The sequence below is a fragment of the Staurois parvus genome, unplaced genomic scaffold (genome assembly GCF_062004578.1).
Source record: "Staurois parvus isolate SC_StPar_1 unplaced genomic scaffold, SC_StPar_1.0 ptg000205l, whole genome shotgun sequence".
Classification (NCBI taxonomy): Eukaryota; Metazoa; Chordata; class Amphibia; order Anura; family Ranidae; genus Staurois; species Staurois parvus.
In genome coordinates this window covers 7,809,364-7,836,023 of record NW_028318001.1, presented here as the reverse complement: position 1 = coordinate 7,836,023, position 26,660 = coordinate 7,809,364, and the positions used below count along the sequence as shown (strand labels likewise).

General features: G+C 41.5%; 1 protein-coding gene across 1 annotated transcript in view; it reads right to left on the bottom strand.

Moving 5' to 3' along the window:
• LOC149461351 (lipoxygenase homology domain-containing protein 1-like) overlaps window positions 1-26,660 on the bottom strand; it is a 392,516-nt gene that overhangs the window by 94,376 nt on the left and 271,480 nt on the right. Inside the window, exons 42-44 of the mRNA XM_089678445.1 lie at window positions 16,730-16,862; window positions 14,653-14,804; window positions 6,989-7,247 (exon numbers count right to left, since the gene is read on the bottom strand). Coding sequence (XP_089534571.1) covers window positions 6,989-7,247; window positions 14,653-14,804; window positions 16,730-16,862 — 544 coding nt within the window. The remainder of the gene's footprint in view (window positions 1-6,988; window positions 7,248-14,652; window positions 14,805-16,729; window positions 16,863-26,660) is intronic.

Sequence of the window (26,660 nt, the reverse complement as noted above, 5' to 3'; positions counted from 1 at the left end):
GTATAGTCATGGATGCAGCCATAAATGTATAAACACTGCCATCTACTGATTGACAAATGTATCGCTGCTGAACACTGAAGTTGTTGCAAAATGCATGAACACTGTATTCCAACACCCCCACTCAACAACTACTTCTTATATCAGTCCCATTTTCATTTCAGTACTGAAAATCTGTTTCTTGTAAGCTTTTGTCAAAGCATGCAATCATGTTATTTGTTACACAATACATAAGCACAAATACATTTTGTTCAATCAGATCATGAATGTAATGATGTCTGACATCAATATGCTTTGTTCTTGAATTGATATTCTCATTGTTACCAAGTCTGATACATCCTTGATTGTCTTCATATAAGATTGTAGGTGGGACATTGGCTTTCCAAGATCTTGAAACAATTGATGTAACCAAATAGCTTATTGACTGGCATAGGCAGTAGCAATGTATTCTGCCTCTGTAGAAGTCAAAGCTAATGAGATCTGCTTCTTGCTAGACCAAGATATAGGACTGTTTCCTAATTTGAGCAAGTAACCACTTGTGGATTTGCGAGTGCTTAGGTCACCTGCCCAGTCAGAGTCCACATATCCATAAGGTTCAAATCACCATCTGCAGACAGCTTCAGACCCAAGTCTTTTGTTTGTTTGAGATACAGTATCTCATGACTCTCTTAATTGATATCCAGTCTCTTTGACGTGTACTCTGGAGTGATGAGACTAAGATAAATGTTTTTGGAAATGATGGCTTCAAAACTGTACGGCATTGCACATGTGAGGAGTACAAAGAAAAATGATTGGTGCCTACAGTGAAACATGGTGGTGGCAGTGTCCTTCTGTGGAGCTGCATGAGTGCTGCTTCTGTCAGGGAGCTGCATTTCATTGATGCTATCATGGATTCACAGATGTACTGACATATTTTGAAAGAAAAAATACTACCATCATTCCATCCCCTTGGTCACCATGCAGTTTTCCAACATGAAAATGATCCAAAACACACATCTAAGGTCACTGTTGCATTTTTGAAGAACAGGGTGAATGTGATTCAGTGGTCAAGTATGTCTCCTGGTCTGAACCCAATGGAAACACCTATGGGGAATTCTGAAGAGACATGTTGAGCATCACTCTCCATCCAGCATCCAGGCTCTAAAAGAGGTCGTTCTTGAAGAATGGAAAAAGATAGCTGTTGCAATATGTCACCAACTTGTTCATCCATGCCTAGAAGACTTGGTGCTGTCCTTACAAACCATGGAGATCATACAAAATACTAGATGTAGTAGTTTTTGTTGTGGGGTGTATTCATTTATTAATTTGAGTAAAACTGAAAATTTTGTAATCTAAGTTATATTAATAACCTTACTTTCATGTACTGAGCTATACAAATGTTCTATAACACTCAGTTTTGTTAAAATTGTGGAAATTGTTCTTGTGTTCATTGAGATATTGATTAAAATCTTACTTTTCAAAGGGGGTGTACTCATTTATGCTGAGCACGATATATACAGTTGTGGCCAAAATTATTCAACCCCCACTGAAATTGAGTGTTTTGGCCAGTTTGACATTGCTTTTGATCATTCAGTCATCTTGCTTACATTTACATTAAAGAGGCACTTGTAGGTCAGACAAATATAACATAACAGTTATAATGAAATAACCACAAATGTCTTTTCTGTGCTCACAGCATTATCAGTTTTATTCAACCCCCAAGTGACATTCAATCTTAGTACTTAGTACAGCATCCTTTTACAGTTATAACAGCTTTTAAACGTGAAGCATAGCTTGACACAAGTGTCTTGCAGCGATCTACGGGTATCTTCGCCCATTCTTCATGGGCAAAGGCCTCCAGTTCAGTCACATTCTTAGGCTTGCGCACTGCAACTGCTTTCTTTAAGTCCCACCAGAGGTTCTCAATCGGATTTAAGTCTGGTGACTGCGATGGCCACTCCAAAATGTTCCAGCCTTTCCTCTGCAACCATGCTCTAGTGGACTTGGAGGTATGCTTGGGATCATTGTCCTGTTGAAAGGTCCAACGTCTCCCAAGCCTCAGGTGTGTGACGGACTGCATCACGTTTCCATCCAATATCTCCTGGTACTGAAGAGAATTCATGGTACCTTGCACACGCTGAAGCTTCCCTGTACCTGCAGAAGCAAAACAGCCCCAAAGCATGATTGACCCTCCACCATGCTTCACAGTAGGCAAGGTGTTCTTTTCATCATAGGCCTTGTTCTTCCTCCTCCAAACATAGCGTTGATCCATGGGCCCAAACAGTTCTAATTTTGTTTCATCAGTCCACAGAACACTATCCCACAACTTTTGTGGTTTGTCCACATGGCTTTTGGCATACTGCAGTCGACTCTTCTTATTCTTTGGAGACAGCAAGGGGGTACGCCTGGGAGTTCTGGCACGGAGGCCTTCATTACGCAGTGTGCGTCTTATTGTCTGGGCTGAAACTTCTGTACCCACATCTGACAAATCTTTTCTCAGTTCCTCAGCAGTCACACGGGGACTTCTCTCCACTCTACGCTTCAGGTAGCGCACAGCAGTCGAAGTCAGCATCTTCTTTCTGCCACGACCAGGTAGCGTTTCAACAGTGCCCTTTGCCTTGAATTTGCGAATGATGCTTCCTAAGGTGTCTCTTGGTATGTTTAACATCTTTGCAATCTTCTTATAGCCATTGCCCTTCCTGTGAAGAGAAATCACCTCTTCTCTTGTCTTCCTGGACCATTCTCTTGCCTTCACCATGTTTGTAACCACACCAGTAAATGTCTAGAAGGAGCTGAGTATCACAGTCATTTTAAAGCTGCCTAATTGGTGCTTATTATGCTTGATTGCTGCTCGGTGACATCCACAGGTGTTTTCAATACCTGATGGAAAGCACCTGTATGAACCTCTGTTCTTCAGAGTGGTAGTCTTTAAGGGGTTGAATAATTGTGGCAATGAAGAAACCACATAAGAACCATTTACTACTGTATTACATAAACAATTGATGTCATTTTAGTTGCATTTGGGTAGTTACAACGTCCTTGTAGGATTTGATTCTGAATACAATTCCAAATGTACACTATAGTCCCTAAACCCCTTTACAGCATTGGGGGTTGAATAATTTTGGCCACAACTGTAGTATCTCACAGAAGTGAGTACACCTCAAATTTTTGTAAATATTTTATTATATCTTTTCATGTGACAACACCGAAGAAATTACACTTTGCTACAATGTAAAGTAGTGAGTGTACAGCTTGTAGAACAGTGTATATTTGCTGTCCCATCAAAATAACTCAACACACAGCCATTAATGTATAAAGCACTGGCAACACAAGTGAGTATACCCCTAAGTGAAAATGTCCAAATTGGGCCCTCCCTCCCCAATGTCATGTGACTCGTTAGTGTTACAAGGTCTCAGGTGTGAATGGGGAGCAGGTGTGTTAAATTTGGTGTTATTGCTCTCACTCTTTCTTACTGGTCACTGGAAGTTCAACATGACACCTCATGGCAAAGAACTCTCTGAGGATCTCAAAAAAATAATTTTTGCTCTACCTAAAGATGGTCTAGGCTATAAGAAGATTGCCAAGACCCTGAAACTGAGCTGCAGCACGGTGGCCAAGACCATACAACGGTTTAACAGGACAGGTTCCACTCAGAACAGGCCTCGCCATGGTCGACCAAAGAAGCTGAGTGCACATGCTCAATGTCAAATCCAATGGTTGTCTTTGGGAAATAGACGTATGAGTGCTGCCAGCATTGCTGCAGAGGTTGAAGGGGTGGGGGGGTCAGCTTGTCAGTGCTCAGACCATACGCTGCACACTGCATCAAATTGGTCTGCATGGCTGTCGTCCCAGAAGGAAGCCTCTTCTAAAGATGAAGCACAAGAAAGCCCGCAAACGGTTTGCTGAAGACAAGCAGACTAAGGACATGGATTACTGGAACCATGTCTTGTGGTCTGATGAGACCAAAATAAACTTATTTGGTTCAGATGGTGCCAAGCTTGTGTGGCAAAAACCAGGTGAGGCATACAAAGACAAGTGTGTCTTGCCTACAGTCAAGCATGGTGGTGGGAGTGTCATGGTCTGGGGCTGCATGAGTGCTGCCTGCACTGATGAGCTGCAGTTCATCGAGGGAACCATGAATGCGAACATGCACTGAGACATCCTGAAGCAGAGCATGATCCCTTCCCTTCGGAGACTGGGCCACAGGGCAGTATTCCAACATTCCTAGATTGTAAGCTCGAAAGAGCAGGGCCCTCGATCCCCTCATGTTTTGCATTGTATTGGTATTGTTCTGTCACATGTTCTGTCCCCCTTTGTAATGTACAGCGCTGAGCAAACTATTGGCGCTTTATAAATACTGTATAATAATAATAATAATAACGACCCCAAACACACCTCCAAGATGACTACTGCCTTTCTAAAGAAGCTGAGGGTAAAGGTGATGGACTGGCCAAGCATGTCTCCACCCCAAAGCCCTATTAAGCATCTGTGGGGCATCCTCAAATGGAATGTGGAGGAGCACAAGGTCTCTAACATCCACCAGCTCCGTGATGTCGTCATGGAAGAGTGGAAGAGGACTCCACTGGCAACCTGTGAAGCTCTGGTGAACTCCATGCCCAAGAGGGTTAAGGCAGTGCTGGGAAATAATGGTGGCCACACAAAATATTGACACTTTGGGCCCAATTTGGACATTTTCACTTAGGGGTGTACTCACTTTTGTTGTCAGAGGTTTAGACATTAATGACTGTGTGTTGGGTTGTTTTGAGGTGACAGCAAATTTACACTGTTATACAAGTTGTACACCTACTACTTTACATTGTAGAAAAGTGTCATTTCTTCAGTGTTGTCACATGAAAAGATATAATAAAATAGATATATACATGTCTGCTTGGAGTTTAGCTTTCAGTGTAGGTTTGTGAGGACAACAAATTTTTAAGATGTACACAATACGTCTGTACTTTGTGGGACATTATCCAATGTGCTTTATGGAGCATTATTGCAAACAGTTTATATATTTCATTTTGGCATGTATCCACTGGGTGCAGTCACAAGTCACTAAATGCTCTAATTGTAAAATGGCACACATTTTGTTACCTTGTTTATCTTTATTCTGTTCACTGAACCAAATCTAATACAACATAATGTCTACCTAATTATCACCTGGTCTGTTTATGACCATTGCTTTTATGGGTTTAACCAAAGGTGTGTCAGTTATAAAGAAAGACACAAAAATATATCCATGTAAAAACACTTCCAGCATAAAAAAATGTTAATGTTAACTATCACCAACTTTGTGCATACATGCATACTATAAAAATGACATACTGTACATCTACTGTAAAAACATATCCTCATAGTTGATAAATATTGACATCAGTGCTTATTAAAAGACACAAAACTTACAAAAACAGTGATATCTTATTGTGTAATTGTTGGAAAGCTGCTGAAGATATGATTCTTACAGGTCAAGATAGTACTGGACATTTGGATGAGCCTATCGTGCGTCATTGGAAAAGGACAGGAGCACAGAGACAGGAAGTGACATCATAACCTTGTAGTTCTACTAGGAAGAATGTTACACTACACAAGCATCAGGCACAACATTTCTACATGTCCACACAACTACTACTCACAGTATAATGCATGAAAATGGTTGTTGCACTTAGTTCTTTATAAACAACATGCTAACACCACTCAACAATTACTTCTTATATAAGTTCTATCTTTTTAATTGCATTGCAGTCCCTTTGCCAGGGTTTACACATCCAAGATACTGTAGCTGCTGCTGATTCATGTGGTATAACTGAATGCTGGCATTTGTATTTTTAATGTAAGTGCATGCTTGGAAGTGGTTTTATTTTTACTATTGCAATACAAAATTACTGCACTATGGCTTTCTATATTCTTGTTTCTTCATGATGGCCAAAATGCATTTGGAAGATTGAAAGGTACAAAGATCAGAAGCTGGAAGGATTTGACTTGGAAGACTGGCAGGCTGCCTGGAAAGACAGCATAAATCTAAGCTATTGCTGGCCCACTTATTAGGCTAAGGGAGTCATGGAAGTCTGTGTTTTGGGAAGGAGGTGTTTTGTAGTCCACAACGCACAGTTTGCTGGAGCATATAATGAGATTTGGATGAAGAAGCACTGTATTTTTTAGATACATATATTTGTGGTTATATTATTTATTTAAGTACAATAGACAAGTTGGATGGACATCCCGTACAGGCAAGCAGATATACTGACAGGTCTGCAGGAGACTGGTGCAATGCTTTAGAGGCTCCAGAAACAAAAAATAATAAATGCACATTTTTTACGTGCAAACAAATGTGCATTTATTATTTTTTGGAAAAATATGAACTTATCCTTTAAGACACAATAATAAATCTCTCCAAAGTGGGGTTTCAGCTTAAACAGCTGTCACCAGAACAAGTGTCAACGGTGGAAAATTTCCTATTTGATTTCTGGGAGCAAAACAACATTTTGAATTTTCCATCACTTTTTGGTATGAAGACAAAAGTCACCAAGAAGAACATTTGAAGAAGAGTTGTGACCTAGGCAGCAATTAAACCTGACAGGGATTTAAAAATTTCTTCAGGCTAGCTAAAACAAACAAAAAAAGGTTTTGGCTTTAGATACAATTCAGACTGTTGCCAAGGGCATCTGACTGCTCTCCCTCCTCAGTAAAAAAAAAACAAACAAAAAACACACAACTAATACTGATGGACAATTAAAGCCAAAAATGGTTCTGTGAGCTCAAAATACACTTGTATTCTGAATATAGGCATGATTTCAAAGTACACAACTATTATCTGTGCAGAAATCTGTATAGCAGCTAATCGTAAAAAAAAAATCAGTTCTTTATGTACGAGTTTTGGAATGTCTTCTCTATAAGCTACATAGAGGACAGTACATTTTTCTTCTGTATAGTGACAAATATAAATTCAGAAAATAGTATACAACACGGATTGTGAAAGGAAGCCAACTGGGTTAATGAAAAGGTTACAATGTACCTTCAGTGAATGTAAGTAGCTTTTGATTAGTTTTGTTGAAATTTCCAAGAAGCTTCAACTTGCAGTCAGTTTGTTTGTCATTTATTGCAGTGTCTAACCAGCGTTGGCATGGAAACAAGTATTTAATATCCGCCCTATCTGACGCTTGTATGGTGATTTGATCTAGATACCATCCAGCTCCATAACCAACAGCGTTGTGTTCAACATGTACTCCACTCAGCATGCCAAGGTCCAAGGCCTTTATTTTAAAGACGTTTACCTGAAAATCAATGACAGCAAAAATTGGTTGTGCATTTTAATGTTCTCTCACAAAGTATATAGTCTGTACAAATTTAATTTGCTAAACACAAAAACGGTATTTACAAAAATTTATTTTTTTTATACATTACATCATATTAGGATATGTTAATTATGTATAGCATACACTGCAATCACAACTCTGATGTTTGATGTTTGTATCATGTATGTAAAGTAACCATTTACTTATAAAAGACTTATTATATTATATAAGTTAGTATATTGAATATACATTACTGCATCCTATATGTAGGCCACTAAGGGCAAACCTTCCATAGATGCTGCACTAGGCACACTAAACAGGGAAAATGCTAGAAAGTATATTTCTCCTGATCATGAATGTGCCAAGGTTTGAACCTAGAAATGGTTGCTTATCTTGCTGTTCCTGCCCAATAGAATACAATTGTAGATCCCTATACTACATTTGATATTACTGTAGCACCCCTCTAGACAGCCAGGGGGAGCTAGTTACCTTTTTGTTTAATTAGGAAGGCTGAGTAGCAGCCTGGGTTTAAGTTAGACGGGTCAGATATAGGTCAGGGCTTTGCAGATCAGTTCCTTGGTAGCTCCCCCTGTTCTTAAAACTTGGAGAAGATTCTAGAAGCAGTGGGCGGGGGTGAGGAGGGGCTGGTCTGCATACTTAAAGGATCCTTACCAATCTTCAAGCAGGAGGCTTAGCATGGGGTCAGGACAGCCCTTAAGTATGACTGAGCCTGTTCAGCAGCAGGAGAGCTTGGGTGAAAGATGTGAGGAAGGCTGAAATGCAGGAGCCTGGGAGGGGGCCTAGTGGGAAGGCGCCTACCTACAGGCCAGGAAAGGAGGATCACTCAGCCTCATTGGTCCCCAGGAGGAGGACCACCTGTGGAGCCAGGAAAGGAGCTAGCCCAGCAGAAGGCCTGAAGGCAGCCACCACCCCAACCAGCTCACAGGAAAGGACTGGGTAACTAATCCTGCACCCCCTGGGCCAGGCAAGGGGAGAGGGCATTCTGGAGGTAAACCTGACTACCTCTACACCCGTTACTGTTACATTTAAAGTGGCAGCTTTGAACCCCCTTGCCCAGGGATCGTTTCCTTTTCTGGCCGCTATACCAGGGCTCTACAAACTTTCTGAAGAAGTGGCCAGTATATTATCCTTCAGACTGGGAAGAGTGGGAGTAATCAATGTCTGATCTTTGGTACTAGGGGGAGAAATAGCTGGTGTCAGTGGGAGGAATAGTGTCCCATTGTTGGTGTCAGTGATAGGAATTATGCCCCATCATTGGTTTCAGTGGAAGGAATAGTGTCCCATTGTTGGTGTCAGTGTTAGGAATAATGCCTCAAGGACATGCAGTTTGGAGACCACTGCTCTAAACTCTTGTGGTTAAATTTAGCCAATGAACTGTAAGGGGAAGAATATGCAAAGTTTATAGTCTACAAACTAAGTTATATACAGTATATTTGAACATTGATCAATCCTGATATATGGATGGCCTCATTTCTTTCTTCTTTTTGGTTCTAAAATGCCAGGACAGTACAAATACCCCCCAAATTACCCTTTTTTTGGAAAGTAGACAGCCCAGGGTATTTAGGAAGAGGCATGGCAAGTTTTTTTGAAGCTATAATTATTTGTCCCAATTTGTTTTGAAAATTAAGAAATTAAATAAAACTTGTGTTTTTCAAATTTTTTTTTACATACTGTCACCAGTGCATTATAGTGTCATCATATTACTGGTGTAGCGGTGATCAGGGATACTGACTGGTGACAGTTTATTAAAAAAATAAAAATAATTCACAATTTTAAACATTTTTTTTTTTTTTTCATAGTGACACTGTACTACTTTGGGGGAGGGTGATCACAGATTTTTTTTACACTATTATTGTTTACAACAGTGATCATCACTGTTATCAGCAATAGCTTTAACTGTCATGAATGGATTTCATTCATGACAGCTTGCTTACTATTGTGATGCTGTGATTGACTACAGCTAATCTAATTGTACAGGGTGCCAGGTACTATGCGATAGTTGTGGGCCAATCACAGCATCACAATAGTAAGCAAACTGTTATGAACGGGACCCATTTGAGACAGTTTTTCTTACATTGTAATCATATAATTGCTATGATTGGTAATAGCGATCACAGAATACCCTGGCCACTTACAGCGGCTGGGTACCAAGTGCTATGTTTTGCTGTGTCCACTGGACACAGTGGTCATGGGATCGCACCACTCCATGCCCCAGGAGGCGCGCCAGTGTGCATGTGCATAGCAACGTATTAGAACGTCTTGGTGCCACCAGCTACTGTCCACTTGCACTAAGTGTACTGTGGGTGATTGGAAAGTATTTAATAATGCTTGAAGTGAAACAGTAAAAATGCTAAATTCCTTTAAATAATTTGCCTGGGTGATAGCCTAACCTGCTACAGTAATGCTGGCATTTACAAAGACATAAATGCCATCTAAATTGCTGGCAAATGACACCTCCTAGCTGCTTACTGTGAATAACTGTGAACAAGGTGGCCAAGGATTCTATTAATCTATACCAGACCCTTATCTTAGATGAGGAGCGTCTATAGATGTTAATGGGGGACCCAACACAAAAATGGCATGGGGTTCCCCCTAAAAATGCACACCAGTCCCTTATCCTTCATGAGAGTCTAGTATGAATTTAAAGGGTAAACCCACAGAAACCCACAAAATGCATACCAGACGCTTACCTGAGCTTGCAATCTCAGGTAAGGAAAGGAGAGGATTGCGAGTGTGCAGACCCCCCACCCCCTTTCTGAACTACACCAAGCCACATGCCTTAAAATGGGGGATAGGGTTCCCTGGCAAATCACTTTGTCCCTATGTTGATGAAGACAAATTACCTCATTCTGTCAACCCCAGTTGATGGTTGTGGGGGCATATCACAATCTGGAAGCCCCTTTAACAATAAGGTGGTGCCTTTATACATCCCCCCCCTCCATGTTAAGTAAGGGGTTCATAGTGAGCCACAAAAAAAAAAATAAACAGTAAATATAAATACTGACACTTTTTGACAGCTCCTATATTCCTTTGCACCCAAGGGTAAAACAATCCTAAAGCCTAAGCACAATTTTGAAACTTTGACATGTGTTAGCAAAACCATACATATCATCACAACTACTTTGTGCATCCAGGTGGATTATACCTTGTTTTTTTCAGGACAAATTGGGCTTTCATTTGGTGGTAAATAGTAACTGATATCTCCTGATTTTTTTTTAGTATCCATAACCTACCACCAAAGAACAACCCAAAATAATGTCTCTTGCTCTTGACAATCACAGTAATACCATATACAGTATGTGTATTATTTATTTATTTATTTACACGCTTGTTTTTTTCCTCTCTGAAAGGACAGGGAGATACATTGTATCTCTCTCCTTGTCAGGGCTCTGTCCTTGGCAGAGGTGTTAGGAGACCTGGCACCCCTGCCAGTACCTTGCATGGCCACAGAAGTTCACATCAGCTCAAATTTGGCTCCAAACGGCCTTTATAAGGAAGCCCTGCCCTACTCTCAGGTGCAGGGTTGATCTCTGGCTTCCCAGTACCTTGTTCCTGTTTCCTGTGCTATTGTGATCTGTGATTTCCTGATACCGACTCAGCTTGCTCTTGGACCTGTCTTCTCTGCTTAACCCCTGATCTGACCTTGGCTTGGCTAACGGATATTCCCTCTTTGCTCCTCTGTGTATGACCTCAGCTATCCCATCTAACTACGTCTGCTCTGATTCCCACCTGGTACCTGACCTCGGCTTTGAACTGGCTATCCTGTCATCCTCTGTTTCCCGGAAGGCTTGCATACCTCGCACAGGCACCACCTGTCTGCAGATCTCATCTCAGTGCATCAGCTGTGCTCCTCGATGGACCACCAACAAACACTCCTACAGGTGACCTGTGCCTCTTTGGGCCTGACTCCTGCTATCCCACTCTCAGGGGAGTCCGGAACTTAGCCGCAAGGGAAGCCCTCTCTCCATTGGCCTCTAACACCAGGTACTCCTCCATTCAGAGAAGGTAAACATGGGGACAGGCTTCAAAGTGACTGATCACTGTGATAGCCAATCAGAGTTAGAACGTGACCCAGGGCATCCAGTGAGACCCCGGTCTCTGTGCTGGGAGCGTGCTGTGTGGCACGCTTCCAGCACAAAGACAGGTATGCAAAGTAACGGCTCCACAGCATAAAGCCCAGTGCAGGCCACTAATTTGTGTACCAACGGAGTGAAGGAGTTAATGAAAGAAACCCCCAAAAATGTCCCATGTCACCTGTCAATCATGTTGTCCAGCGATGCAGATCCACGTTATTCACAATGAATGAAATGTTATTCAATGTGAGTTGACTGGATTGTGTCAGTGGGATTATTTTCTTTCTTTGGGTATTGGGCATCATTCACCATGAATGACAGTGTTGTGTATCACTGAACAATGAGACTAATGATGGATTTATATTCTGGGACTTTGTCTTACTTTATTAAAGGATTTCAAAAAGTGGCAGCATGTCTATTTGCTGTTTACTTTTTTATGAATGAGTAGGGGTGCTATGTATCCCTTAGGCTCCTTTCACACAGGGCGGAGTCCAATTTGCTCAATTTGCTCAGCAGAGGATTTGCCGTTTATACCCAACTGGTATCTGATCCAATCTGCCTAGACAGAGGAGGTCAAATCCTCTTGTTTTTCTTTTAGCGGACCAGATTGGATTGGAGGTATAATTGGACACAAGCCTGAAAAATTGACCTGATCAGATCGCCCATGTGAAGGGGGCTTAAATCTTTCACATAGAGGTTGAAGGTATCTGTGTGTGGGGGAGGGGGACTGAGGGGCTTTATTGTTAATGGACGATTATAGGTTTTGCACTCAGTTTGTCCTTTAGGTGCCACAGGGATACTCAAGCTAAGGAGGAAAGACCACAAACTCTACATGAGGAAACAGGAGCATATAGCACTTCACTACCCTTGCAAATACAATTGAAGATATACAATTAAAAGTGTATAATTTTGATAAAGGTCAATATTTTTATGACATTGCACAGTGTGTCAGTTTAATTTATAAAGCCCTTTAGTGTCTCCATGGCTTTCCAGGTTGATTGGCACTACAATTTATCATTACCATGCCATCTGTTTACCCTTTTTTTTCTTGTTTTGTAGTGCTGCATTTTTCACCTGCTAGTCCATACTCTTTATGTACATGTGGATTGAATTAAAGTGTTACTAAACCCAGGACCCTGCATTCACTATATCTGGTCTCCCACAGTCCACAGAACATGGAAATGCAATTATTTTAGTAAATCTAACTGCTGATGAGAAAAGGTATTTAGCAGTTTATATCAGTCTTGTGACTTCAGCAGAGCACTGGTTAAAGCTTGTAGGAGGAGTTTTATTTCTGTTCTAGGAGAATGTGGGTTTAATAACACTTTAAAGGCTGTTTGGTTCATGAAGGATTATGAAATATGTGATTAGTATAAATATAATTTGCATCTGACACTGAGAACAGTTTGGGCTTTGGAATAAATGTTGTAATCACATTAAGGCGCATTTATGGTTTAATATATTCATGAATATTTAATTATGAGCTATTGATTTTTATAACTTTTTTAATATTTAAAGTGTATGTAAAGCCAACACTTTTTTCTATTTGTTTTGGATAAAGTAGAGAATGGTTAAGACACCTGTCAGATTTTTTTTTTTATTAATCCTTGTTGGGGAGATTTCCCTTCCTGTTCCACAGACACAAAAGTAGCATTAGGAATTTTTTTCAAAGCAAGTTGAAATCCACTCTAAAACTTTGGACTTACTCAGTGGCGTCCCGAGGCAGGTGCGGGGGGTGAGCCCTGCATCGGGTAACACCGGACCCGCTCCACGAAAAGGTAAGTTGTAAAGCAAGCTGACGATCCCCGCAGGATGGATCCGATCCATCCTGCGGGGATTGTCGGCTTTCTTTACAACTTACCTTTTCGTGGAGCGGGTCCGGTGTTGCCCCATATAGGTTGCATGCCGACGATCCCCGCAGGATGGATCAGATCTGCGGATTGGGGAGCATAATGGATCGGACTCCGTTCCATTATGCTCAATCCGCAGATCCGATCCATTCTGCGGGGATCGTCAGAGGGAGTGTCACCAAGTGTTATCGCACCGAGTGATACCAACCCTAGGGACGCCCCTGGACTTACTATCAGTTCTTGTACTGGAAATAATGATCCCCAGGATATTAGAAGCACATGTGACTAATATGTTATTTAGATTACTCTGTTATGTAGGAAGTTCTGTATATGCTCTATGCTGAACAATGTATTGAGACACGATGACTGTGGGTATTATAAGTATTTCAGTACCAGTAGAAGGGAACAGCAGTGTTTTTGGCAAAACTGATTAGTCCATAAAGTTATGGATTTCGCTGCCTGCAAAATTATACCAAATAAAAGAAAAGCCCAGTTTTACTCACTGAACTGCTTAACTGTAATTTGAGAGAAGAGAATTATCTTTTTTTACTTTGAAGGTTTTTGGTGGGTATTTAGTGAAGTTTAGGATATTTTATTCAATGCTATTTATTTGTGTTTTTTCCCTTTTGCTTTGTGTATTTGACTGTTATTGGTATACTGCCACTTTATTTGCCTGGTTTTCCTTTTTTTTCCTACTGCCTGTTTTTCTTCTGTAAAAAAAATTAACTAAGAAGGGTAATGAGGGACTGTTTTTGGCACAATAAAAAAATCTAACATAGTTGATAGGAGCTTCTGTAAACCTCAGCAGCTTTTTAAAGCCCATTGCACACTTGAATAAAGGGAAATGTGACTAATTCAGGAAAAATATGTTGGATTGGTGGATGTATCCTTCCAATAACTATAACCTGATTTAGCCAAACAAACAACACATTGAGCTAAACTTTGGCTGGAAAATGGTAATGTTAGTGCTGAGCACCGTTCTAGGTAGACAATAGTTAAAGCTGTAGTAAATTCTGATGGAATTGTAAATTGTACCCACAGGTAAGGCTTACCTGTAGGTACAATGAATATCTCCTGTACATACAGAGATATTCACAATTTTAGAAGCCGGTGACGTTGCCTGATGTCACTGAGTGTGACATCAATTCAGAGCACTATGCCATGATCGTCACATCATCACAGCTCAGACATTCAAATGGCCAGGAGGAAGACTGGGTGAAGGTAAAAGTCCCAGTAACAGTGACAATGTGCCGCTGGCTGGCTTCGTTTGACAGGTAAGTCTGCCATAATGTGCTGTATGCGGTACATACTGTATTAGAGCATAAACCTGCAGGGAGACAGGATTTTTATACACTTTACTACCGCTTTAAGCCACTTTAGATATCTAATTTTTATATAAAACTTCTAAAAGCTTTATCTCACTATAGCAACCATACAGACCTTCCCCTTGACAAATATTTTAGAAAGTGATGAGTGTTTCAGATGTCTTCTACAGGAATCTCCATTTTCACCAAATATTGAAATAAATACATCTGCGTCTGTCCCAGAGGCCGGGAAATGCCCAGTTTTGACGTAAAATGAATATGTCACTTCTGTAATCAAAGGAAAAAGAAAAAACAAGATTTCCTCTTATAACACATATTGCATAGCAATTATTTATTTTCCCAGAAGAGTGTGCATATATGCACTGCAATGCCACACAGGGCAACCCTGTATGATGGGGGATCTGATTATTTACTGATGCAGTTAATAACACAAGCCACCTCCCTTCCCTTATTCTATGACTATAGGAAAAAGTGAGGCAACAGACTGACAAGTGTATAGCTTGGTGACTCTGCTCTTTCCATCTATCAGCATGCTCCTTCAACTGCAGAATCTGTGCTGTTATGATGACAAGCGATCTTTTCTATACTCTCTTGTGAGTGTTACTTATTCTTTGCTGAATAAACTCCATATTAATACTACACTTAGTGGTGCCTCCCTTGTCCCCTTTCCTATCTTTCAACACAGAGCTTGCATATGCTGAGGAATGGCTGCTGCACTGCATATAGTCACCACCTTCCACATATATGGACTAATGGATTTACACCCTGGACTTTCATTACCCTCTCCATTGTCCAGTCCTTAATTACTTATACTTTAAGTCCCACATTTTGCACCTCATTTTTACTCCCTCATTCACTCTGATCTCCAATGCACATGGACTGTAACAGGCTAATACCAAAACAATTTGGGTATTTAGACTATTTGAATTTAAATAAGAATACACTTAGGGATGTATTATTGAATAGAAAGCTGCATTAATTTGTGTATTTTATATTTGCCTGGATTTCAGCTTTAAAGCAATATTAAAGGTTCAGTTTAAAAAAAAAAGAACAAACATGTTATATTTACCTGCTCTGTGGTAAGGGTTTTGCACAGAGCAACCCCGATCCTCCTCCTATCGGGTCTCCCGTTGGCAGTCCTGGCTCCTCCTTCCTTTCGGGTGCCCTCATAGTAAACAGCTTGTGTCATTCACACATGGAGCCGCAGCTCGGCCCGTCCCCCCCTCTTCATTGGCTCACTGGCTGTGATTGACAGCATCGGGAGCCAATGGCTCCCAATGCTGTCTCAGCCAATGAGAAGGCAGAGATCCGGGACAGCCTACGTTCTCGTGTACCTCGCTGGATTGCGATGGGGCTTAGGTAAGTATTGGGAGGGGGCTGGGGGTGCTGCTGCACACGGAAGGTTTTTCACCTTTGTGCATAGAATGCATGAAGATATAAAACCTTGAGCCTTTACAGACACTTTAAGTTAGCAGTTAGATGTCTTCACATCTGATCTATAAAATGATTGTGACTTAAATACAATATGTATGATCACACTAGCCAAGTATGCATGTCTATGCTCTGTGCCAAGGGGTGTAACTATAGTTATAGGGGACCATTTGACTGCTATGCGGCACAGAGCTATCTAACACCACACTCATTTGTGTAGGTAGCAATAGCATTTGGATAACATGAAAGTCCATGCAGTTTAGAAACCTCTATATAATTGCTGAAAAAGTTATTAGTATTTTTGTACATCTAGAGGAATAGCAATGAATATAGAGAAATTAGAAAAACAAGGAGGATGAGGGGGCTATTAATGGTTTTGGTAGGGGGCCCCATCACACATACTTACAACCCTACTCTGTGCTATTACTTCACTGGATGGGTTGGTGATCATTCTATATCTACTACAGATATACGTAGCAGGGTTCATAAAGCAGCAAATGTGACATTCACCATTCATTGACTAGAAATGTGTGTACCTTTCTAGGACAGGTGTTGTAAATCATAGTGATTGATTCACCAGCAGTAAATGTTTGGTGAATGTCACAATCGCGGCTTTCTAAATATGCCCCTAAGGAGCAATAGTTTACATTACTTAGCTAAGACAACAAGCCTCCTACTAATGTCTTTCTAAAACCTAGAATACTAAAAAATAAATTGATTCTATAGTACAGTATATATTGTTATATTGTTTACACACTTACCAGTAAGTGGTGGTTTATTGGGGAGCACTGCAGCCACTTCTGCCACATTCGTTGACCCATCTTGTTCAAGAAAAGATGCATTGTTTGGATAAAAGCTTATTTCTTGTTTTGTGTCTACATCTTTTATGCGAACCTTGACACAGACAGAAATAATATCTATGTCAATGATTTCCAGGGCTCAGAAAATCACTGACATTTACATCAAACCAAATGACTGCACAGGGCCCCAAATGTTTATCCTTTTATACTGAAAACACATCATCTAAGGAAGGAAAATGCTTCACTTAACCTTTTCAGCATTTCAGATACAAACTAAGTCAATGCCAAGATGCATAGTAAGTAATCTCTATGGGTGGGTGGTGCAATCACTAGTTCTTCCATTCTGATTATGTTCTTTTAATCAGCTGTTATGATATCAGTCTTACCTGCTGCATATTATAGTAGTCTACTGCTAATGATACATCCAGAGTGTAATGCCTACTCTCAAAGGAGCCGCTGTTTTTCAAGTCCTCTGTTCCTGTGCCTACAACTCTGCAAACAGCACCACATGCTCTGGCACACCTGGCTAAGTGGGCAATATTTATTGTATAAGAAGTATCCCAATGGCAAAAATAAATACGAGACCGCAGCAATAATAAGGCAGTTAAACCATAGCAAAGAAAGTATTGTAAATAGGTGAACAGTACAAATAAATATACTGTAAAGGAAACAATCAGTTGGTGTAGAGCAACTCTTCTTCAACGCCATACTGGGCAATACTAACTAGGACTACTACAGTATATCACCAGGACAGTCCAGCAGTCAATAAAATAGTACTCCCCTTTCTTCTGATGCCCAGCTCATTGGGGTGCAAACGTTTATTGTGGAGCACTCAGGTTAGCGTCCCTGTAATAACTAATACAGGCACTGACCCTGTGTTATTTGCAGATAGCTACACCAACTCCTTTGTCAGCAGATAGTCTCAGATAGTCTCTAGTAAACACAGCCAGTCAGCGTCCACACCATTCTTTCCATTTGGTCAGGCAGCAGACTTCACCAGCATATGTGGCTTTCTCCTATATCCCAAGTTGTCTGACGCTGTGCCTCTATGCCTATCAGTTACAGTAGTGAGCAGCCTGCTTGTGGACGGTGCCCAGTTGGGGGCGGGGAGAGAGAACTCGCTAGTGCCCCCAGAAATGGGATGAAGCTGTTACTTAATGCAAATGGCATTTGAGGCAGCACCCTATCTTAAAACCAATACTTCTCCACTCAGAAATTAGTTAACTCCTAGTTAAATCCATGGCTCAGTTTCTGTAACCCCTAACATTATACACTATGGACAACAATTCCTTATTACAGTTCATAACTCTTCTCTCTGTTTTATGCAACATTTCTGAGACAGTGCTGCAGAGCTTGCACTGGACTGCACCAGCCCAGTTACCAGGGGCGGACTGACTATCCGGGCACTCAGGCATTGGCCGAGGACCCGGGGTCAGTAGGAGGCCCCATGATATGCCCCTGGAAACTTTCTTAGGCTTTTTCATAGGCTTTTTTGGGTGTGGTTTGAGTGTGGGCGAGGACACAGGTGCCCCATGATCCCCTATTGCCCGGGGGCCCCATGACTTGTCATTTCGCCCCTGACAGTTACTCATCGTCTCATCCCAGTGACATTGATTTGTAGGTTACACTTGAATCCTAGGAAGCTCAAAGCTGTACATAGCTGTGCTTTTTCTCTCCTCCATTCCATCCTCTCCTTCCCTCCATCTTCTGTGACTTCCTGGCTGCATCACAAGGATGTCCTATGCTGCAAGTTGGACCCAGTATTGGGGTTACAAACACTAGGGAAGGAGCCTAAACATGCAAACTCCTTCACTACCAGGGCCCTCCGTCACCCATGCCATGTCATCTCCACCTCGCAGCTGACTGGTTGCTTATGCACTTGACACTAGTACTGTAGTAATGACAATGGCAATATATCCCCCTCCAAATAGCTTCACTGCATGTTAGACATTTGTAATGCGTCTTTTCTAACTCATCTTATTCCTGGGTGTAAAACCAATTTTGTGATCCACCAAGCATGCATGCACCCCTTTAAGATTCTCTTAAAGTAAGTTCAGATCAGGCCAAAATGTATGTAACAAATACGTTTCTTGCATTGTAAGTGATGATGCTTTGATCCCACTCACAATCTGGAGCACTGGAGAGCAGAAAAGATCCCTGGCTGCTGCAGAGTGAGGGATAAGGTAAGTAAAACTACTTTTTTTCTTTTGCTGACTCTGGAAAAAAAGCAAGCATTTAACCTTTGCAGTGTGGGAGAACCCCATTGCAAAGGTATTTTTTTTATTTTACCAGAAGTGTGTCTACAACCAAAATGTATTTTTTAATTTGATAGAGTAGAAAATGGATAAATCCCCTGTCAGAAGATCCCTTTATTTATTTATTTTTTATGTTTGTGTCCTGTTAAAGAGACTTCTCATTACTTTACTCTGAAAACACATTATTTAAGCAGAAGTCTCCCAAATTAGATCAATTAGCAACTAAAATCTGACAGAAGTTTTACCTCTACCACCTATTTGAAACTAAAATAGGGCTTCAGATATATATTAAGTTCAGTCAAAGCATGCCTACTTTACACCCTAAGCTACTTGAAAGTGGGTAGGGGCTTGTCCAAGGTGAATTTGGGGTATCATACCATAGTGAGAGCTAAGCATTAACTGTGTGTCTCCACCCTATCCTTACCAGGAATAAATCTTTAAATTTAGTTTTGCTGAGTTAGAGTCAGCCTCAGATTAACTGAGATTTCTGTGTTCATTTGGTCTCCACTAAGCCCAGTATTATTATTTGCTTTTGCCTGCTGTTAGAGCGTTTCCCAGACAATAGTGTAAAGAGATTCGAAAAATATTTGAGTCTATGGTCTAAACTCACAGTGCCTTGTTGGAAGTAGATTCCTATGAAGGAGCTGATCCTATGAAGGAGACTGTAAGGAGGGTTCTGGAGTGTGCTTTGTTCTAATGGGTATTCTGTGCCTCTAGCCTGTAGTTTGTGGTGGGAAATAGGTCCTTTAAGCATCTCAAAAGTGACTAGCATTGATTGGTTTACATCATCACTACACGTCAACCATCCTACCCTGGGTAGTGTCAGCCCACCTGACCTCTGGGGGTCCCTACTAGCCTCTGTTGCTCTGTGTACTTTAAAGCGTGAGTGTTAACTTAAATGTATTATATGGAAGTATACATTCTCTGTATTAACACTAACAGCAACTGTGCCTTTTACATCCGAGACTGGAAGCGGGAACTAGGCCATAGTCCATCCCAGAATGACTGGGACAAAGCTTTCTTTCTTACCTTTAAAATTACACTTGCCTCTCAAACACAGGAAAGGAATTACAAACTCTTGGCCAGATGGTACCGATGCCCAGTCATGCTACACAAGATGCCACCTGATATATGCTGCAGATATGGAGAGCCAGGTGGTACACATCTCCATATATTGTGGTCCTGCCCCAAAATTAGACAATACTGGACAGATATATTTAAACTGTGTCACTTTATTATGGGTAGAGCATGGCTGGAGGTGCTGAAGATAACCCTCTTGTCCATGATTTCAGGTTCCATCAAGCATATTAAAAATGGTCTTTTTTGTTTCTTGCTTCTGGCAGGTTGTGCTTTAATCCCTAGACATTTGAAATCCCCCACAACACCTACCATCGGAGAATGGGTTGCTGAACTGAATCATACTGAATGCATGGCGGTGCTCTTGGCTATGGCCAATGAAAATTTTTGGGTTCCCATGGCTCAAATTCTCTGGTTCTCCGGAACTTCTAGCTTTTTTAAGTAGTTAGGCTCCCACATCCTGTATTGGGATACGTGGTGGGATGCACCACCCACTGGACACTCCCCCCTTGTTCTCATTCCTCCCCCTTTTAACTTCTTTCCACTTTCTCTTATTCTGATACCTTTCTATTACACCCCTTTTTAAACTAAAAACATGGCACATGTTGGAACATTTATTGAATTCTTGCAGATGCTCTGGTTTTCTGGAACAATTTCCTCATCCTCACCAGGTTGAGCCTATTTGGGCAACTGCTGTGTATAATATCAAAGCCATTCAAGTGGAAGTCAAAGCCTGTACCTGCCAGTAGATTGTCGATATTTATACACTTTATTGGCGCTCATTGTTAGTCTTTATGGGTGTTTTTTTCCTCTTGCTGTTATGGTCTTAAGCTCATGCTAACTTACGCATCTGATTGTTACTGTGCCAACTTTCTTAATAAAAATTATTCTTAAAAAAACACTAACAGTGTCCACCTAAGAGCTCCATGAACTGTGTTTGAGAGAAATGTAGTCAGCCGCAGTTTCTGATATTTTTATAGTATGGAGTACGTTTGTAAATCCTAGTATCATTAATATATATATATATATATATATATATATATATATATATCAGGAAGAACACTATAGTTATAATCTAGAATTATTCTGGTATGACCAAAGAAACCTGTAATCTATGGAAAATGTGGTTTCAGGCAATCACATTCTGAACATATTCAGTTTCTGGTAGTAAGTTCCATAGTTGTACTATACTAACCTGTCAACCTGTCTAGATCTAAAAATACACAGATCCAAAGTTGTTGGGCTTCTCAAAAAGTAAACTCCAAACTCTTTCGGGGTTGGAATAGTACCATATCTGAATTCAAGCATCGGATAAAGAGTGAATTACTATATATACTGTCTACAAATAGCATGAAGATTTGCCCTTATAATGACAGTATCCAAGGTGGTTTTATATGAAAGTAATCTCTGAATCCTTTCAAAATGGATATTCAACTTTTAGATGTACCCTGATTGGTTGAATTTCCCTATAGTTCGGCAATTTGTGTTTTCTACAGCCTAGCACAAGACTGCAACATCAGCATTATTCTCTGACAGTTGGATTCTTCAGTTATTTGGTAATGCTATAGAAAATTCAAAGATGAACACTATTATTTGAGTTTGAAATGGCAGTGACAGATGGATTTGGGCTATGGGCTACTGCAGTCTTCATGACACATAAAAAAAATCCAATCTGTTCATAAACTTGCTAGCAACCATCAAAGGTGAAATATCAGTTTATGGGGGGCTTCTTCTTTAAAAATAAAGCAGGCTATATGCTAATAGAATTTTAGCTGAAATGTATTGTTTTAAAAAGTTTGTTCTATTTTCCAAACATTAGTGGGGTCAAATCAACATTCATTTTCTACCACAGTGATTAGAAAATTGAGCAGGATGGAAATTTTTTCTTGAATGAACAAATTTCTAACAGTATATATATTTTTTGTCCAGACATCGAATATATAAAGAATTTTTCAACAAATGCTCCTACCAACATTAGTATGAACATTTGTTTGAAACTCTAATAGTGCTTACCGAGCTTAAGAAAGTCCTGAAAATTGTTTTTATATATTCTAACAACAAGATAAAAAGGCATCTTGATCTGTAAAAAAATAGGAGCAATTTCATTTCACACTTAAAACGAGGCCACAGAAAATCTTGGAGAAGAATCTTCTTTAATAATGAAACAAGTTGACAAGTGGGAACGGTATGCAGGAAGTCAATTACTCAGGAAGCCAATAATATTTTAGGCATTAGATCAATTTATACAGCTCTAGATATAGCTGCTAAATGTTTTTTATTATAATATAAACTGCTGTTAGATGGTTTTCATACAGTGTAGGGATTCTACAAAGCATAAACAAACCTTGCTGAATTATCATCAGGCCAAGCTCTTTATTTTCAATACTAAGTGCTAAAAGAATGTAATAAACTATAGGAAACTCCACTCTTTTTATACCCGCTTACACTACCCAGGCCACTCTCCCTCCACAAATCACTCAGTATGGATAAGTATAAAATGTATCTGTAAGGAAAACATTATACTTAAGTTACCCCCATCTTCCACCTGCGAGGTCTAGACAAGGATATAACACACTCCTTCTGACTGGATATTTGAGAATGCAAAACAGCCAAAATTTTGGGAAAAGATGATCTTGCAATTGACAAGAGTGTCTTCTCCCAAGATTTCACCTGTTTTTTATTTCCCAGGAACCTTGCATGGAAGGACAGTGATGTTAAGCCCAATGATACTGAAGATGAGTGTACATATAATTCTAACTTATTGTTTTAAAGATACAGTTTACACCTACTAATAATAGGTGATTTGTAAAGGGGTGGGCGTCCATGTAATTTGAGTGCACCTTGCATTATACGGCAAGGTCCACTTTAAACCACATATGAACTAAATACATCTACTGACATTAGAGGTCTGTCTTAAAGAAAGTTCAATGCTAAAAAGTTTTTGATAGAGGGAGGGTAGGTTAAAATTTCTGCCATGTTTGTATTGCTGTTCCTATAATGGTGACTTCCTGTCACCGGAGGAAGAACTGAGGAGAATCCCCCAATGAAAGGCATGTTTTCAACAAATGTAATTTTATATTACTTAAGAAAGGACTTTTTTTCCAGAATTCTTCCAAATGGGATCCAAAAGTGAAGGTTATATGCTTTAGATAGTCTTATCTGTATGCAAATTTTTGGAACTTTTTAAAATGAATATAAAAAATTGGTTTTCAAAGAAAAATATTGACAATTTATTTATTATTAAAGTGGCTGAACTTTATTTTTTAATAACAAACATGTTAAACTTACCAGAGGAGCCCCAATCCCTGATCCCCACCTACCCCACTCTGCTGTGTGCCCCCATAGCAAGCCACTTGCTATGGAAGCTCTCGTGCAGGCTTGTCCCCAAGCTGGCTCTGTGTGTCCATTGACACATAGAGCATGGCTCGGCAGCGTCACCCACTCCCTCCTCACTGGCTGTGATTAAAAGCAGCTGGAGTCAATGGCTTCTGCTGCTGTGTCTCAGCCAATGAGGAGGGAGAGAGCCAAGAGAGCTGCTGTGCTTGTGCAGATTGCTGGATTGACATTGGGCTCAGGTAAGTATAAGGAGGGCTGGAGTAGCAGCGGCGGAGAGAGAATACATTAAGCTAAACAACCTTTACAACTACTTTACAGAATATGTAAACCCAACATTTCATATTCCTGATATGTGCTGTTGTACCATGTACATGTATAATAACAGTATCCTGTCCTCTTTGTATTGCTTCCTTTGTGTGAAATACCTGGTGTTTCTGCCAGTCTCTCTGCATTCATAATAAAAACTGACCATGCTAGACAGTAGATTACAGCATGATCAGTTCTCTAACTGTGCTTCGAACTTAGCGTGCTCTCATCAAATGATCAGGCATCTGCCTCCTGCACAGCCATTCGCTGGAAAGATCAGTGTGCTGCAGTTTTTCCTCCCTTACCTCTCTATGCAGCCGAGAACAGAGATTATATGATCACTTGTAAAAAAGGGAAAAAAGTATTTATAATGTTTTTTATATACATACATAAATGTTTTGCCTTTCTTTTAATTATTCTATTTTAAACTGAATGGGTTGTTTTACAAGGTGAGGGTTTACATATTCCTTAAATCTACTAAGCAGGTATTAAAAACACATATGTATCATACATGCCTGCTGTTCCATTGTATTACTCAGCTGCATTTGATTCAGTGGAAGTACTTAATAATAAATAACAAAAAACCCACACATGGGGAAATCAGCCAATCCTACATGCTCATTTAACATTTTCTGTGCTGAATGTACTTAATGTGGAGCTCACCCTAACTAGAAAGTCTTTTCAAAGGTAACATTTCAGCTCTAAGCTCCAGTGGCAATAAACCCACAGTGAGTTTCCCTTTCCTGTGTCCCACTGCTTGGTGCTTCTCCAAACTTCCGCTCAGGAAGCATGGCTCTGTGCATTTACCGTATTTTTCGCCGTATAAGACGCACTTTTTCTTCCCCAAAACTGGGGGGAAAATGTCAGTGCGTCTTATGGGGCGAATATGGAGCGGCCGGTCCGGTATTTCCACTGTGGCTGTGTCAAAATACTGGGCCAGCCGCTCAGCTCTGCAGCGGGACCTTACCTGTTTCTCTATCCAGCAGCGTGCTGTCTTCCCGGCTTCTGTAGTGTGATGACAGCCGGGTGCCAAGTGCGCATGCGCAAGAAGCGGTGCTTTTTGTGAATGGTAAGGCGGTACCTGGGACACATGACAGATCCCAGAAGCCGCCGGACCAATCACAAAGCGCAAGTGCTTCTCGCTCATGCGCACTGGGCACCCGGCTGTCATGCCGAGCGCCATTACAGAAGCCGGGAAGACAGCGCGCGGCTGGATCGAGGAACAGGTAAGATCAAACAAAAACTCAGCAGAAGTAAGAGCGGGTACCTGTCAAATTCAGGTACGCGCTCCCCACCTCCCCAAAGGTCAGCAGTCATCTGTACTGTCCGCAGTCTCTGGTCATCCCTGTGCTGTCCGCAGTCTCTGGTCATCCCTGTGCTGTCCGCAGTCTCTGGTCATCCCTGTGCTGTCCGCAGTCTCTGGTCATCTCCTGTACTATGTCCGCAGTCTCTGGTCATCCCTGTGCTGTCCGCAGTCTCTGGTCATCCCTGTGCTGTCCGCAGTCTCTGGTCATCCCTGTGCTGTCCGCAGTCTCTGGTCATCTCCTGTACTGTGTCTGCAGTCCATTAGTTCAGATTTTTTTTTTCCTGTTTTCTGCCTCTAAAACCTAGGTGCGTCTTATGGTCAGGTGCGTCTTATACGGCGAAAAATACGGTAGATCAGAAATCTAAATCTTCAGGACTTCATTTACCATGATCATGACTTCTTGTGTACGGACTAATGCATGTACAGTACGGGCCTCTAGCTCTCTTGTTTGTGTTCAGGTGACGCATGTGTAGTACTGTAGACCACTAGTATGAGCACAGGTGTCAGGGCTCCGGGTATGACCAGAGGTATGTGAACTGACGCAGGGAAACGCAGGCTTCAGATATGTTATAAACAATATAATTTATTAATACTAACAATACAAAACGCAGTGCAATACTAAAACATAACACAGTGCAAACGAACCAAACCACCCACAGATAACAATACATACAATGCAAGCGTAGTCAGGCAGGCCGGGTCAATAACAATCGGGCAGGTAGGAACAGGAGGAGCAGGCAGAGAGTAGTCAGGTCACGAGCCGGGTACAGCAACTAACGGGCAGGTAGGTACAGGGGGTCAGGCAGAGAATGGTCGGGGTCACAAGCCAGGGATCAAACAGGAGAAATCAGCAGAGGTCCGGATCAGGCAGGGTCGGCAAAAAATCAGTCAGGCAGGAACAGGAACAGGAATGCAGGTAACAAGATACAGGGGCCCATGGAAAAACACACACCAAGGCCCAGACTGCAGGTCTGGCCATCCCTTAAATACACCTCCGTAATCAGCTTCAGATGTTTGGCTGACTGCAGGGTTGAGTCTCTGATTGCTGAGAGCACCTGCTGGCCAGCCCTGGTACTGCAGCCCACAAGGCAGGTGAGTCCCACCATTACTGGCAAGTCCATTCCTTACAGTACCGCCCCCCTCAAGGTGCGGCCTCAGGACGCTCCAAACAGTCCTAGCTGGGCAAAATGTTCCACTGTCCGGGTCTGGTAACTGGTGGGATATCAAAGACTGGCACATCGGGCAGGACTACGGGCAGCGGCACATCGGGCAGGACTACGGGCAGCGGCACATCGGGCTGGACTCCGGGCAGCGGCACATCGGGCTGGACTCCGGGCAGCGGCACATCGGGCTGGACTCCGGGCAGCGGCACATCGGGCTGGACTCCGGGCAGAGGCACATCGGGCTGGACTCCGGGCAGAGGCACATCGGGCTGGACTCCGGGCAGAGGCACATCGGGCTGGACTCCGGGCAGAGGCACATCGAGCTGGACTTCGGGCAGTGGCACATCGAGCTGGACTCCGGGCAGAGGCACATCGAGCTGGACTCCGGGCAGAGGCACATCGAGCTGGACTCCGGGCAGAGGCACATCAGGCTGGACTCCGGGCAGAGG